This window comes from Silene latifolia, chromosome 2 (assembly GCF_048544455.1).
Source record: "Silene latifolia isolate original U9 population chromosome 2, ASM4854445v1, whole genome shotgun sequence".
Lineage (NCBI taxonomy): Eukaryota > Viridiplantae > Streptophyta > Magnoliopsida > Caryophyllales > Caryophyllaceae > Silene > Silene latifolia.
The window spans coordinates 1,160,131-1,176,139 of NC_133527.1; the positions used below are offsets into that span (position 1 = coordinate 1,160,131).

General features: G+C 39.3%; 2 protein-coding genes across 3 annotated transcripts; both read left to right on the forward strand.

The window, feature by feature from the left end:
- The first annotated feature begins 278 nt into the window (after positions 1 to 278).
- LOC141641983 (eukaryotic translation initiation factor 3 subunit C-like) lies at positions 279 to 5,765 on the forward strand. The gene is made up of 4 exons (XM_074450636.1): positions 279 to 549; positions 1,058 to 1,109; positions 1,776 to 3,566; positions 4,551 to 5,765. The coding sequence occupies exons 2-4, from the start codon at positions 1,086 to 1,088 to the stop codon at positions 5,484 to 5,486; spliced, it is 2,751 nt and encodes a 916-aa protein (XP_074306737.1). The 5' UTR covers positions 279 to 549; positions 1,058 to 1,085; the 3' UTR covers positions 5,487 to 5,765.
- A 1,925-nt stretch (positions 5,766 to 7,690) lies between these two features.
- On the forward strand, positions 7,691 to 9,184 carry LOC141641984 (gibberellin-regulated protein 6). Of its 2 annotated transcripts, XM_074450638.1 has the most exons (5): positions 7,691 to 7,854; positions 7,960 to 8,019; positions 8,286 to 8,319; positions 8,416 to 8,627; positions 8,885 to 9,184. In XM_074450638.1, the coding sequence occupies exons 1-4, from the start codon at positions 7,789 to 7,791 to the stop codon at positions 8,595 to 8,597; spliced, it is 342 nt and encodes a 113-aa protein (XP_074306739.1). In that variant the 5' UTR covers positions 7,691 to 7,788; the 3' UTR covers positions 8,598 to 8,627; positions 8,885 to 9,184. The 2 variants fall into 2 exon arrangements, with proteins under 2 accessions (XP_074306739.1, XP_074306738.1); XM_074450637.1 differs by having other exon boundaries at positions 7,692 to 7,854; positions 8,416 to 9,184.
- The last annotated feature ends 6,825 nt before the right edge of the window (positions 9,185 to 16,009 follow it).

The following is a 16,009-nucleotide window of genomic DNA, read 5'->3' on the forward strand; positions in this document are numbered from 1 at the left end:
TAAATTTGGCGTGTTAAGTAAATAATCGAAAAAATTGAGCCGATAATAATTCGAGGAGTTAAATTCGACAGAACCTAGCCTAAACCGACTTGACCAGAAATTATGAAAATGAGCATTAAACCCAATTATGAATCCGATAGTTAGGCGACTGGTTAATGACCCCATCTAAACTTGACCCGGGACAATAAATGCATCTGAATGACGGACCCAACCCGATAACGCCCCGAACTCCTTTGTGAGTTATAAATTGAGATGGGCTAAGATGGGAGGTTAAAAGTGATGGGCCATAAGGAAGGTGGATACGGATCAGAAATTTCCAAAAAAACGAAAACATAAAACACAAACAAGTTTCCTAGTCCGTAACAAAAACAAAGCAACACAAAAACCCTTGACATATTATTCCTCCTCCGTAGACATACATACATTTACATCATCAACAAAGCAAGCAGCAGCAGCAGCTCCTCTTCCCGGTATACATACATATACCTAAATCTAATCTAATCACTTTGCCTCTCCATCATCTCTCTCTTTATTTCTCGCTTGCTTTAGGTATGTATTTATTTTCATCATCGCTCTCTTTCTTTATTTATATACTTTCATTCTTATCTTTGATTCATTCATTGATTTGTCTTCAATTTCTCAATATTTGATTTTCAATACGTTGTTATTCTTGTTCAATTCTGTTGTATGGTTTTTAACCTAGTTTCTGAATATTCAATCATCTGCTCTACTTTGATTTCCTTATTTCATGTATTGCCCTGCCCGGTTTCGTTATTTACTTTTTTTTTTCGCTTCATTCTCTGCACTCCTTCTTAACCAACTATTAAATTCATCAATTCCCACTTTAAAATATTCAATTTAATTACCAATAATACATGTTTTGTCATTAAACCACCCTTTGTTTTTTGATTTTAGGGTTTTGGTTTTTTTTTTTTTGATAACATTCCTATTGTTTCCTCTCATTCACCTTCTTTTTTAATGGTTTTTAACTAGTGAATTGGATTTCTTGCTGCTCATACTTTTGATTTTAATTACTTTTCTGGTTTATTCTTTGCAGTGATTTCTAACTCGACATCTTGCTCAACATGTCGCGCTTTTGGGGGAATCAGGTTTCTTCCTTCATTACTTTTAACTCAATATATGATACGAATTTGCGGAAGCGGATAATAGAAAAATAAAATGAAGGGATATTTGCCTTGAATTCATGGGTAGAATTCAAGTCAATGGGATATTTACTCGGTGCTAGACCTATAACACGAGTAATGGGTGAGAATACTCAAGACCTATTGAATATTACTCGGGTTAAAGCTTGATCGCGTCAAACTCTAACGATTTTTGGCATGTAAACTACATACTCAAAAAATAACAAAAACACAAGTGTTTTTCTTTTCTTAATCTTTTTTGTTTTTCTGGATGATTCTTATTATTATGAAAACTCATGGCCTTATATAGGCAGCCATAACCAAAACTCCTAGTCTAGTGAAGGGTTGCCATCAATCCTTCACTAATTACAACCATAAAAGCAAATAAAAATGAAAGGTCTAACACTAATGAGTTTATTGACTACACAACCAAATTTTAGGTAAATAAATTAAACATATTATTAGCTAATAAATAAGATAAAAATATTTGTAATGATGGACCGTGTAGCAGCTTGCAAAGGACCGTGTAATAGCTCCTTTCGGGCCGTGTCCGTACTCGCATCAATATACTCAATTACTTCTAATCAACTTGTTATGATAGTCTTATTATTCACATGGTTTGTTTGTCTATAGGGTGGTAGTGACACTGATGAATCGGAAGTCAGTGATTATGATGTTTCCGGGGATGAAATTGAAGTTCCGAATGATAAAGGCGGTGATCCTCTTAATAAGAAGTACTTACGAGAGAATCAAAGTGACAGCGATGCCTCTGATGACCAGAAGCGGGTCATTCTTCCTACCAAGGACAAGCGTTTTCTAGAGTTGTCTGCTACTGTCGACCAGATGAAGAATGCTATGAAAATTAATGACTGGGTCAGTCTCCAAGAGTGCTTTGATAAAATTAACAAACAGCTTGAAAAGGTCATGCGGGTTGCCGAGACCGCTAAGGTCCCACCTGTCTATATCAAGGCTATGGTTATGTTGGAGGATTTTCTTGCTGAGACTTTGTCCAACAAAGAGGCTAAGAAAAAGATGAGTCCCAGTAATGCCAAGGCCTTGAATAAGATGAAGCAGAATCTGAAGAAAAATAACAAGCTGTTTGAAGATCAGATTAATAAGTTTAGGGAGAATCCTGAGCTTGAGGATGAAGTTGTCCCTGATGAGGAGGAGGATGAGGACGACGAAGAAAATGACGATGATGACCTTTCAGATACTAAGTCTGATATCCAGGGTTCTGACTCTGAAATTGATGATGGCCGTGGGAATGACAATGATGTAGGGGGTGATGATTGGCAAAAGCAGCTGGGAAGGAAAGATAAGCTTATGGAGAAGCAATTCATGAAAGACCCTAGCGAGATTACTTATGATATTGTCAACAAAAAGGTTAAGGAAATCATTGCAGCGCGTGGTAGGAAGGGAACTGGAAGAGTTGAGCTTGTGGAGCAGCTCACCTTTTTGACTAAGGTTGCTAAGACACCTGCTCAGAAGCTTGAGATCTATTTTAGTGTTGTGTCTGCTCAGTTTGACATCAACCCTAGTCTCAGTGGACACATGCCCATAAATGTGTGGAAGAAATGTGTGCACAACATGCTTGTTATTCTTGACATTCTATCTCAGTATACTAATATTCTGGTTGATGATACCGTGGAGCCCGAGGAGAATGAAACTCAAAAGGGCGAGGACTATAAGGGTACAATTCGGGTGTGGGGAAACTTGGTAGCTTTCCTTGAGAGACTAGATGCTGAGTTCTTCAAGAGCTTACAGTGTATTGATCCACATACACGGGACTATGTTGAAAGGCTAAGGGATGAGCCTATGTTTTTGGCACTGGCCCAGAATGTCCAGGAATATTCCGAGAGAAGTGGAAATCTGAAAGCCGCTGCAAAAGTAGCCCTGAAACGAGTTGAATTTGTGTATTATAAGCCGCAAGGTGTCTATGATGCAATGAGGAAATTAGCTGAGCAATCTGAAGAGGAGAGTAATGAAGAAGGTGCTGATGATTTTAAGGGGCCCCCTTCCTTTGTGGCAATTCCTGAGCTTGTCCCACGCAAACCAACATTTCCAGAGAGCAGCAGGGCCTTGATGGACAGCCTAGTCTCTCTAATTTACCAATCTGGAGATGAGCGTACCAAGGCCCGGGCTATGCTTTGTGATATATACAACCATGCACTTACGGATGAATTCTCGATTGCCCGGGATTTGCTTCTGATGAGCCACCTTCAGGATACAGTTCAACAGCTGGATATCTCAACCCAGATTTTGTTCAATAGAGCTATGGCTCAGCTTGGTCTTTGTGCGTTCAGGGTTGGCTTAATATCTGAAGCACATAGCTGCTTATCCGAGCTGTATTCTGCTGGGAGAGTCAGAGAGTTACTTGCTCAAGGAGTTTCTCAAAGCCGTTATCATGATAAGACTCCTGAACAGGTAAAACCCCTTTTGGCCTTTGCAGCTGTTTTTAGTGCTTTCACTACTTCCCTTGTTTTGCCTTGTGTCCTTTCTTTCTTATTGGGTTCCTTTTGGGTATACACCTAATGTTTGTTCCGTGCTTGCTAAGCACACACACTGAGTTCGATTAATGCTTCTAACATGTTGGGATGTGCTGGAAGTGATGTACTGAGTTCTTGATGTTCTGGCAAATATTTTGAACTCCACTTTGTGTTCTTGATGAATGTATCTGTGATGATAACTTGAGGAATCAAACAATTTTACTTTATGATAGTGTCTGCTTCATAATCCTTTGATCCATTATTCTTATAATAACAGGAAAGAAAATTATAAAGCAAATAAATAATCATTATTCAAATATATAAGTTGTCCATGCTGGTTTCATCTTTTATAGTGGTGCATAGAAAGATTTAATCGGGCATTCTTAAATCAAATTTGCACCATTAGTGTCACCTGCTGACTAGTATCATTGCATTGATTCATATACCTGGTAACTGCAAAGTGATGGAAGTAACCAGTGAATATATAACGTATGAACTTTTTCTTCATTTCACGAGGGACTTTATTACAAATAGGTGCCCGTTTAATTTTGATAATTTCCGATGCCAAGCTACTCTTCCTGCTTACTTTTATCATCAGTAAGTTTGTTTTATTGTCTTACTGCTTACTTTATCATCGGTAAGTTGGTTTTGTAAATTATGTTCCCTACTTTCTAGTCACTTTAAAATACCATATTTGTATATATGAGGATTAATTTGAGAAAATAGTTTTAGTCGGCTGTGAGAAGGTCGAGTATCGCCTTATTCAACCATATTTGAGGGGATTAATGACCACATTGATTCCCTTTTCTATATTAATGAGCACATTGATTCTCTTTTTATCTACTTCTCTTTTTGTGCCATTTGTCGTGTACTTGTGTGTTGTGTCCATGTACTCATTTTTTTGCTGTTAACTTTTAATCAGGAAAGGCTTGAAAGAAGACGTCAAATGCCATATCATATGCACATCAACCTTGAGTTGTTGGAAGCAGTTCATTTGACCTGCGCAATGCTACTTGAGGTCCCCTACATGGCCTCCAACATCTTTGATGTGAAGCGCAGAATCATCAGCAAGACGTTCCGTAGACTGCTTGAAACTAGTGAGAAGCAAACTTTGACTGGCCCACCTGAGAATGTGCGAGATCACGTCATGGCAGCTACCCGAGCCCTCACTCTTGGAGATTTCCAGAAAGCTTATGATGTCATCACATCCCTTGACGTGTGGAAGCTTCTGAGAAACCGCGAGGATGTCCTAGAAATGCTGAAATCTAAGATTAAAGAGGAGGCCCTTAGAACTTATCTATTCAAGTATGCTGCATCTTACACTTCTCTGGGCTTAGACCAGCTTTCTAAGATGTTCGACCTATCTGAGACTCAGACACACTGTATTGTGAGCAAGATGATGGTGAATGAGGAGCTTCATGCCACATGGGATCAGCCGACGCGTTGCATCATCTTCCATGAAGTCGAGCACTCGAGACTTCAGGCTTTGGCTTTCCAGTTGACCGAGAAACTCTCGGTCCTTGCTGAGAATAACGAGCGGGCCATGGAGGCCAAGCTAGGTGGCGGTTCATTAGACGGGCTGCCTCTTAGGAGACGGGATGGGCCCGACTATGCCGCTGTGGCAGCAGGTGGTGGTGGTGGCAACAGGTGGCAGGACAATCAGTCATACTCCCAAGGCAGACAAGGTGGGCGGTCAGGATACGGGGGGAAGCCATTCACTCCGGGACAGTTCTCGTCTGGCGGGTATACAAGGGATCGGGGTAATCAGTCTAGGGGAGGCGGTTCTTATGGTAGGTCGCAGCGGGGACAAATGGATTCATCGGCTCGTATGGTCAGTCTCAATCGCGGAGCCCGCTAATTAATAAATTGAGTGACAAGAAAAGTTTTGCCTCGAGGGTAACGCATCTGAAGCCATTTGTTTGAGTCTGTTTTCTTGAGTTTTTTCTGTTCTACTAGTGAACTTGGTACTTTTGTTATTTTGGTTTAAAGTTTGATCTTTGTAGTACGCTGCTAAGATGTTTTTAAGGTTATTTGTTTATTATTGGGCTATGTTAAGTGGTACTACTGATACAAGATTGAAGCAGGAGCTATTGCTTTTGATCAAAACAGGCAATAATGATAGCTTTATTTCCCTTTTTATTATGTTTATTTATTATTTTAAATTTCGGTACTTGCTAACTCTATCAATGTACGTCAACTGTTCCTTCTGTTTTTGGTAGGTTTCCCGAGTGACTTTTATTGTTAGGTTGCACTCATCTTTGCAGATTTGCATAAAGCCATAAACCATTTTGATGGAGGACTTGCACGGTCTTACACGAGACAAACCGATATACCGAGTACATATTATATCCTCTTCAATTCCGCTTTTTCCTTGTTTTGAACGAACTGTAATTTCTGTTTACAGTTTCTAGCTAGCACCTACTAAAGTCCCAACATTTTCCATACATGTCACATTTCCTGGGAAATCATATTACCGATTATTCTATATCGTGAGTCACGATTCGTGACGGTTAAATATATTGAAATGGATTGAGTTTGCCAATCCTGTAGAAACAAGATTTCAATCGGCAATTCATTGATACACGAAAATTCACACACAAAATTATCTAACCGTCAACAAATGAAACACAATTATATTTACAGAAAGCCAGACAGAGATGCATGAAAATTTACAAAATGGTTGTTTGGGTTTGTAAAATCATTAACGCATTGTAAATTGTATCCATTCAATTTGTGATGATGATTCTATGGTATCTGAATGCTTTGGTCTCACATGTATTATCCAGCTATCCAACTATAATTCTATTTCCCGCAGCATTTTTTTTGTTGAGAGCAACTGATGACAGAAAAAACAAGCGGTTCACGTGAATAAATGAGTGCATTTTTATGTTTAAGCTTTTCATGTTGGTAGATTGGTGTTATTATGGGCGCAACGCACAATAAGTAATCATAAAACCGGCTTTGTTTATTGACAGAGAAGAAATTGTTAGAGATGGATGATGCAGTTTAGAGTGTTTAGGAGTCGATTATATTATATTAGCATGATTCATCTCAAATTGAGGAGGTTTTAAAACACTGGGGTAATATTGTTATTGTCGTCTCTGTTTTGAGAGGGAGGTGTGTCTGACTGTCTGTTGGGGCTTAAGTGGGCATGCAGAAATGGACACAACGGGGGTTTGCACATGTGAATCTTACACAAGTTTCCTGTCATTTACCAAGGAAGCCTACTGTTGTTGGTTTTCATACATAGTCACATGCACTACATTATCCTTGCAAAACTACAATTCGGAAATTGCATATATCTAGACTCCACAGATGATTTTTGTTGTCAAGTATGTATAACTCATTACTCCATTATTTAACCAAAGCTAGACTCACCTCTACTTGTTCCTGTCTGATTCATTCATCAGCTTATATGTGACAATCTTAGGCCGGGATTATTTTCGGCCTATCATATATATATTCTTGAGGTTTTTCTTTTCTATTTCATCTTCATGTTGATCTCAATATCTACTTGTGGAGATTGGACCCGTTTCAAAAATTCCGCTGGATAAAGAACACCTCAACTTATAGACATACATGTCCAATAATATGAATACCGAGTACTTTTTACCCGGTTCCCTCTATGTTATAGGAATGGGACCTCTAGGTAGTAGAGTGGACACAAACGATAATTCATTGCATACATTTAGCAACATTTGATAAGGTGGACTTGCTCCTGACTAATAATATAGACTTGCAAGGGTAGAGGTAGTCACGAGCCGAGTTTGTGACGTGTTGGGCTGCTCACTTGACCTTAAACCAGCCAGAATTCGTTTTTTTGGGCGGTTCGGGCTAGGACAAGTTATGTCGAGGGTAAAAGACGGGTGGAAGGCTAAGTTGGGGCGACCTCGACCTGCTAGAATGGGCACCTCTATGCAAAAAGATGAGTAGCGTGGAACAAATGGACGGAGGTAAAACAAGTGATATTGAAGTGGTCCTTTGAGCACCAACCAACATGTGTTGCTAACTACATCTTACTTTCTAACTTGTCTAACTGTCTATAAATACCTTCCAACTAACGGTATTATCAATGAACAAACTAAAACCACTCTCAACTGCCTAACATCTCACATTCATCACCTTATATAATTTAACACTTACTTTCACATACAAAATTCATGGCTTTCAAGCTCCTACTTATCTTCATGTGCATACTCCTACATTTTTCAATTGTTGAGAATCATGTAAGCATTCTTCTTAATCTCACTACCAATAATACTCCGTATTTATTTAGAATTGGACATTGTTTTTAATTTGACTATTCACAATGGTTTTTTCTATTGATGAAGAAACCCAAAATTGTTCAAGTTCCAAGCCCGAGTCCACAACCCTCCTTCAATATCCCATCGGTATGATTTCTGTTGATACAATTTTGATACACGATACATTATTACTTATTAATCCAACTCGAGAGCATATAAATTTTTACTTGTATTTAATCATTGAATTTAAATTTACCATTCTATGGTAGAACAAAATGTGGAAGCATGAAAGAATTACATGCATAAACTTCCCAAGATATATGCACAATGATTTAAAATTGCTGATAAAAAAAAAAAAAAAAAAAAACATAATAATTTGTGGCACTAACATGGAGGTTGTTGGGAAATGTCAGTATGGGTATACTCCTGGAAGTCTGAAGCCACAAGGTACAATTTAATGTTAGTAGAGAATTAATTTGCAAAATGAAAATGGGTTTTAATTAACAATAATAATAATGTTGATGCATAATTGGATTGGAACAGAGTGTGGAGAACGGTGTACAATGAGATGCTCAAATACACAATACAAGAAGCCGTGCTTGTTCTTCTGTAACAAATGTTGCGCTACGTGCTTATGCGTTCCACCCGGTACCTACGGCAACAAGCAACTTTGCCCTTGCTATAATAATTGGAAGACTAAGAGGGGCGGCCCTAAATGCCCTTAATTAATCTTCTTCATCTACTCCATCCATCATGTATGCAATGCCGCATTCTCTTAATTATTATGTATCCCTTAATCCTCATCTAAGGCTAAGCTGTCCAATGGTGTAACGTATTACGTATATATTGTCATTATTGATGTAGTACTTCTGTTACGGTCATGTTAAACATTATGGCGGAATCTGCTTTGCAAGCTGAAGGTCTTGGTGTGCTCTTAGCGCTTCGATGGGCTTGTGAAAGGGGTTTGCGTCATTTGGAGATTTCATCAGATTGCTTATCTTTGATTTTGCAGCTTGCAGGAATGGAGAGACATCACCTTATTATAAAGACTATTTTAGAGGAGATTTCTGATTGTTTTTCTTACTTTCATTGCTTAGCTTTTAGTTATGTCCCTAGGCGTTTTAATTATGAAGCCCATCGTCTTGCATGTAAGGCTATGGATAGTTAGAAACCTTTATTTACAAACCGCCAAAAAAAAAAAAAAAAAAAAAAAAAAAAAAAAAAAAAAAAACGACACTTAAAAAACCAACTAAATCAAACAAGTTTCAAGATCCGATGAAATATTGAATAAAGTAAGTCGTGTATTCAGTTATCATCAAGGCATACGAAAGTGGATTGAAATAGGAAACTCGGGAATGTTCAGACCCGAAATGTTACGCCCAATGGGGCTCCCTACCCGGAAGATGTTCGGGTGATTGATAACATTCGCCATCTGTTTGGACACAAAGTTGGTTTGGATCTCATCAACAGTAATCCAATTTGTAGGCTTGGTTTAGGAATTATTTTCAATAGTAAATGATCATACTCCGTAGTATTTAAAGCACAGCAAGTTGTAGACAAGTATTTGTATGTCCTCAATCATAAAGGAAAACCAACGTCAAATAAAACTTTCATATGTATCGCAACACTTACAAGTAGATTAATAACTTACCAAACAATCTCTGATCTTATACATAATCATTATCATAGTCAAGAAAGTAGCTTTATATAGAATAATAATCACCCCTATAATGGTGTTATTTGTTGTTTATAATATATATAATGCACCATGAGTCATGACCAACAAAAAAAAGGCCGACTGTATGTGTTACAAATACATAATTTCATAAATCTTCATGCTCTCAATTCCTTTCAATCTCGATAACAAAACAAAATCTTAATATCAAAATGATTTGAAATCCGCTGACTTGTGATTTAAGAGCATCGATTACAATTTCTTTGAAATAGGCGTAATAAGAGGCGTTAAATCCATAGAAGAAGACAGAGACAGTTTAACAAGTTGTTGCTTGTTAGGATTGATGATATGTTTGTTGTTGTTGTTGTTTGACAAGTGATCTGAGTCGTTGATTTGATGATTGATTTTAATCAAGGCCATAGATTTCACGGAGGAATCAACAACAATTGTATCAATAGTTGGCACGAAGAAATCAGTTGGAAAGAATTTGTATTGTAGCCCTGCCATTCAAATTATTGTGATCTTAATTTGTTGAAGGAGAAATGTTTTGATAGAGATATAATAATGGGAATGGAAATGATCAAATGAACTCTTTGGCTTTCCTAACTAATGTACCGTTACTTAAGACGTATTTATAGGAGGGAAAAAGGTATATTTTGGGTACAAATTGGAAACATGTTTTGAGTCCAATTAACTATGTGAGTGGATCAAAATAATTTCAAAGGGTATCTTGTAAAAGACTAGTAGGAGCATGTCTTTGACTTTTCGGTACATAATTAAATAATCTTGTAATTTTAAAATTTTCGATTGTAAATTCTAACATAAATACTTAAGAAAAAAGACGGTTTTGGGTTACTATAGGTGGATATATGCTCTGAACTGATTGTTGATATTGTAGGCATCGACTTCGTGTTGACCAATGGTTAATTAATAACGATTGTAAACAAGAATTTGAGAAGGAAATGGAGTAGGCTGGGATGATAAGCGTGGAGAATGATGGGAGGGGACAATTGTAACACACACACGTACACATGCTACAAATCTAGAATATATAACAATTTTTTTTTTTCTGACAATAGTAAACCGGTGTAATAAATAAGAAGGTAGCGTTACCGGTACAACTTAAAACATAGAAGGTTAGCCAGTAGCGAGATTGACTGACCAATTACGATGTAAACGAAGTAAAAGGCGAATTTCACGTAAGGAATTTCGCGCAACAATTGGGACTGGCGCTTGAGAAGCCAGAACTAAAGATAGTTTTCTTGAGGTCACCCAGAAGGTGATTGATGCACAGGGGTCCGAGCGTGGCCGCAACATAAGCTGGAGTAGAGCTTGAGAATAAGCGGTGAAAGCAGATGTTGCACGGACAGAGAAACGCTCAGTGAGTCCCGAGATGGAATCTGAGAAAGAAGCTGTGTAACAGCTCTTGAAAGAGTTTCTGCAGATGAAGAGGTAGTAAGAAAGAGAAGAGCAGGATAGCGGGCAATGGTTACCTGCCATTGGAGGCGTTGCTGTGGTTGAGGAATATCGTTTCGTAAAGTAGGTAAGCTTAAATGGAACCCTTGCATAGAGTCGGCGAACTGAAGAATCCGTGCAGGATCAACATTGGTTTGCTCAAACACAATCGAGTTACGAGTGAGCCAGATCGAGCGCGGGACACAGAAGAAATAAAGAAGGGAGTTAGACCCAGATGAAGAAATTTGATGAAGGTAGGATATATGGTCAGCCAGCCAGCGGAGGAAAGAGACATCTGGGTTGGCAATGGATTGTATACCAAGCACAGAACTGCGCCAGACATGCTGAATAACATCGCAAGAGCGGAATAAATGGTCAGGAGTTTCAGGGTAATACCGACAAAATACACAGGTAGTATCAAGCTGAAAGCCACGGTGAGCAAGGTTCGTCATAGTTGGAAGATATTATGTGCAAGCCGCCAGATAAAGAGGGCAAATTTATTGGAAAATGGAAACCGCCATACAATCCTCCAAGGGAAAGACCAGAGCAAAGGTACGGGAAGCGAAGCTTGAGATAAGAGATACGCATACCCAGACCGGACATTATAACTTCCATCTTCAGTATATTTCCAGTAAAGGAAATCATCCGAAGCAAGAACAGGTGGTTCCATAGCAAGAATATCTTTGGCGGTAGATTGCGCAAAAAGAGTAAAAATTATCCGCGGATTCCAGGAACCATTATCAAGTACCAACTCTGAAATAGTTGGAACTAAAGGAGGGTGAGGCCGCCTCCAAACCGGTGGTTGACCCTGCACCCAAGGACTAGAGAAAAGGTCAAAGAAGCGTCGTTACCAACTTTCCACACCAAAGCAGGCGCGTAGGAAGCAACAGCTCGACAAACACCTTTCCAAACATAGGAAGGTTGTGTAACTTTGGACTTCAGCCCGGGAATAGGAAGATCCTTTCGATACTTTGGGGTAAGATACTTCGCAAGTAGTCCAGCAGGTTTATGAATATAATATATATGTTATTCTACGATGAGGCATAAACTATGGAACATCCATCTTCTACCTCAATCTTTAAAAATTGGAACAAAAATATTCCCCTATGAAGAAAAATGATAATTAAATGAATTATCATCTTTATTCCAATATACTCCGTATAGTTTGATATATATTCACATTCAGTTTTTATGATCAAATACAACAAATATGCGATCGTAGTATTCTCTAATTATAACTTTTACAAATAACAATAAAAATATTGCTGGTTTGTTAAATTAAACATGACAACTTATATTCCGGTTATCATTACTATAATATTTTCAATGAATTGGTAGTTTATAAAATCAATGTTATTTAAGCAACAAGGTTACGTAGTAGTCCGTATAATCTATTATAGCATGTTGAAAGTGGTCGAGTATAAAAATAAGGAGAATGAATGAGGGGAATATCCATATTCCATAGTTAGTTGTTGTGGTTAGAACTGTGGCGCCCCATACGTATAGTGAGAAGACCTTTTACTTGCTGAAAAATGAATGGACATGGTGTCGTGTCCTCCTTTGAAAATCAAAAGCCAATACAATAAAGTCGGTCCTATCTATTTTTATACTCCCAGTCTCCCACTATTATCTAATCCGTACTATATTATGGCCTAATTTTGTTGAATGTTGACCCCGGCCTCCCTTGATAATACTATTGTATAGACTCTACTTTCTCGCGTGCTCTCTATCATCACCATCAACTATTATTCTCATTGAAGATATGATATATCCGTCATGGTCAAGACGGATACCATTTTACCTCACAACGATACTCCACTTTTTCTCTCTTCGCAACACTATTCATGTGGTCCCCTTTCTCCACTAACCCATTTTGTTACCATTTTATCTCACAAAATATCCGTCACAAATGGAAATAGTCAGCAAAATCAAGAGGAAGACCAATTGGCATGCAATTACCGCTTTACTTCATTTATCCTCATTCTTCAGACTTATTCCTACTTACGGAGTTACCATCCTCCTACCGTTTCCCCTCAAAGTACATGTACTTTTCTTATGCAATATTTGTATCCGAATATCGGATTGATCAATATTATTATGCTTTACGGGTGTGAGTGTTTGACCTTGATAAAATGGGATGGTCAGGCCGAGTCAAATACCCCTCTATTCCGTCACAATCCCCCTATTACTAAGAGAATAAAAATTCTCTTAGTTTTCCCTCCAAAAGGCATCTAGCTAATTAAGTTAACAAATTAATTTTTTTTCATTACATTATTATCTTTTCAATTAATATATTCTTATAATTAAACTCTAATCTTTAAATTAAAATTCATATTTATGACTAATTCATTAAAATCCATAATTTATTATGCAATCATTTCCATTTTTATAGATATTATTTTTCATCAGTTACACTCTAAAATTACGCAAACTTCTTCTTATGATTATTGTCATCACTTACACCCTAAAATTACATAACTCTGTTTCTTATATTATCCTTCATCAATATGGTGTATATTTTAAAGGACGTAACAATTTTTATGTATTTTTTTAATTAAAAAAAAATATTAGTCTAATTATTCGTAAATCGTCTTTTTAAGTGCGTGGTATACTGTTTTTATTTGTTTTTGTTATAAGGTTTATACGCGTTTTAATTAAATTTTATGTTTTTACATCACTAAATTGTAATTTAATGTCATAAATTAGTTTCATGCAATGATATAGCATTATAGAGTTAATTTTTATAGTAAAGTAAAAATGGTTTAAGACAAAAATAACTTAACTTAAAGTGTCTTTTCATTGTAATAAACTTTTAGTTTCTACTTCTTACTAAGATTATATTAGTACATTATAACATTAAAGGTACAGTTAATTTATGCAATTAATTTAATGAGAATTTTTCTTTATAAAACAAAACTAAAAAATACCGTGTTGTAGCACGGGGATCTACACTAGTTACTAATAACTAATTTAATTTTACAATTTTAAAAACAGTCTTGCAAGTTTAAGACTAGTTTTATACTTGATGGGGCATATTCGCACCGCGACCAAGTCAACACATTGAGCAAGGTCAAAGATATCCACAAAGAAGTCAACGACTTAGATGACTAGCCGATGCATCCCATCGGCTGTTAACCTGGTCTCGGCATGACGACCGCCCGGTAGGGACACATACCCGCGTACTCATATCCGGGACCCCTCGGCGGCGAGTCAACACGGCCCGCCGGCCTGCCATAGGTATCTCGGCCGAGGGGTAGATCGGTCTTTCCACCTGCTAGCCACTTGGCCACTACGTGACAAAAGGTGAAAGCCTATAAATACTCCTCAACCTTCATTGAGGAAAGGATCCAACAACTAAAACCTAAATACACTATTCATCCGTAATATCTCCCTTATCTCTCTACAATACGTATCTAGCCAAGTAACACAAACTTAATCCTCTAAGTTTACCGACTTGAGCGTCGGAGTGAGTACGCTTGGCACACACCCAAGCCCTCGCCTTCGTTCATTGTTGCAGGAGAGGCCGAGAGAGACGATAGAAGCAAGAAGGGTTCAACTCAAGACATTATTCTACAAGCCACGGGTGGTAACTAATAACCGCTCCGGAAATTACACCCGAACAATTGGCGCCGTCTCGTGGGGAATAGACACTAGAAGTCGGTCACATTCATTCCCAAACAAAAAACAACAAATCAACAAAAACCCACCCAAAAAGCTAAGAAAATGTCGAAACAACAAGAGGTATTCGTGACGGACGAAACCGAATTTTACCACGATGATGTCGTCCACAAATCTGGAGTCGAGCAACCCTCCACCGGCGGAGTAATTCAACCAGAATTCGGATGCCAATAATACCCGACACACCGGTGCCCGCAAACCAGTCACCATCATGGGACAGGTGGTTGACGTAGCAAAGTCGAAGATGCTCCCGGACCTAATCGCATGTCGCCCGCTCACACTTTGTCACGCCGACAAGAGCGGCGGAAACTCGTCCGGAGACTAGGACCCTAAACGTGACTCCAAGAAATTTGAACGGAGCACTAGGAGAAGCCGCCCCCCAAGACGCCGGGAGCCCAAAGTGGGCGCGGTAGACCTAAGTCCTTCCCGCACTCGTGGGAGGACCGCGTCCCCGCCACACGAACGAGGCTCACCCCGAAGGAGCCGAGGAGTCCGACTCGGCGAGTTGGAGAAGAAGTCCAAGTCGAAGAAGGAGCCCCTCCCGCTACGAGGGGAGGAGCCGGTTAGGGATGCAAGGAGCGGTCGCCGCGTGTCGTTCGACACGTGGTTAGGCGACCCCTCAACGCCTACGTCTTGGAAGTCCCGATGCCGCATAAGCTCAAGTTGCCACCTCTGTCATACAAGGGAGATAGTGATCCGGTAGGCCACCACGCCGAGGCTTTCGAGTCTTACATGTCGGTATGGGAGCAGCCCGATGAGGTCCAGTGCCGAATTTTCCCAACAACTTTGCATGGGATGGCTCAGAGTTGGTACAAAGGGCTTCCCGACGGCTCGGTGTACTATTACGCCGATCTAAAGGATGCCTTCCTAGCCCAATACTCTTGTAACAAGAGAAGAGCCGTAGAGACATCCGACCTCCCGACTATCGGACGGGGGGGCGAGTCTCTCCGGAGCTATGTGAAGAGGTTTGATGGAAAGGTCCAGCAGATTCGAGAAATTAATCCCGAGCCGGCGGCCTTCGCGATGAAAGGCCTCCCAAGGGGAGCCTTAAAAACGAGCTCATCAAGAGCGGGGCCAGGGCTTGAACGCCGCCAGGAAGTTGGCCGACCAAGCCATCAAGGTAGAAGACTATCACAAGACCTGGGTAGATCCCGGTGAAGCCGAACACTCGAAAAGAAGAGTCACAGCGGGACAATCGGGACGAAGGACGCCGCGACGACAACGGTTCGCGGTCCGATGGAAGACGCCGTGAGAATAATAGATCACGGTCGGACAGTCCGACCGGAAACAGACTCGGCGGGCGCGGATGGAACTCGAGAACGTACCATC

Excerpts from the sequence above, each read along its gene's own strand:
- LOC141641983 (XM_074450636.1), top strand. The coding sequence starts at position 1,086 with ATGTCGCGCTTTTGGGGGAATCAG. Across the intron at positions 1,110-1,775 it reads CGCGCTTTTGGGGGAATCAG|GGTGGTAGTGACACTGATGA; the intron begins GTTTCTTCCTTC and ends GTTTGTCTATAG. Across the intron at positions 3,567-4,550 it reads ATGATAAGACTCCTGAACAG|GAAAGGCTTGAAAGAAGACG; the intron begins GTAAAACCCCTT and ends ACTTTTAATCAG.
- LOC141641984 (XM_074450638.1), top strand. The coding sequence starts at position 7,789 with ATGGCTTTCAAGCTCCTACTTATCTTCATGTGCATACTCCTACATTTT. Across the intron at positions 8,020-8,285 it reads CCTCCTTCAATATCCCATCG|TATGGGTATACTCCTGGAAG; the intron begins GTATGATTTCTG and ends GGGAAATGTCAG. Across the intron at positions 8,320-8,415 it reads TGGAAGTCTGAAGCCACAAG|AGTGTGGAGAACGGTGTACA; the intron begins GTACAATTTAAT and ends GGATTGGAACAG.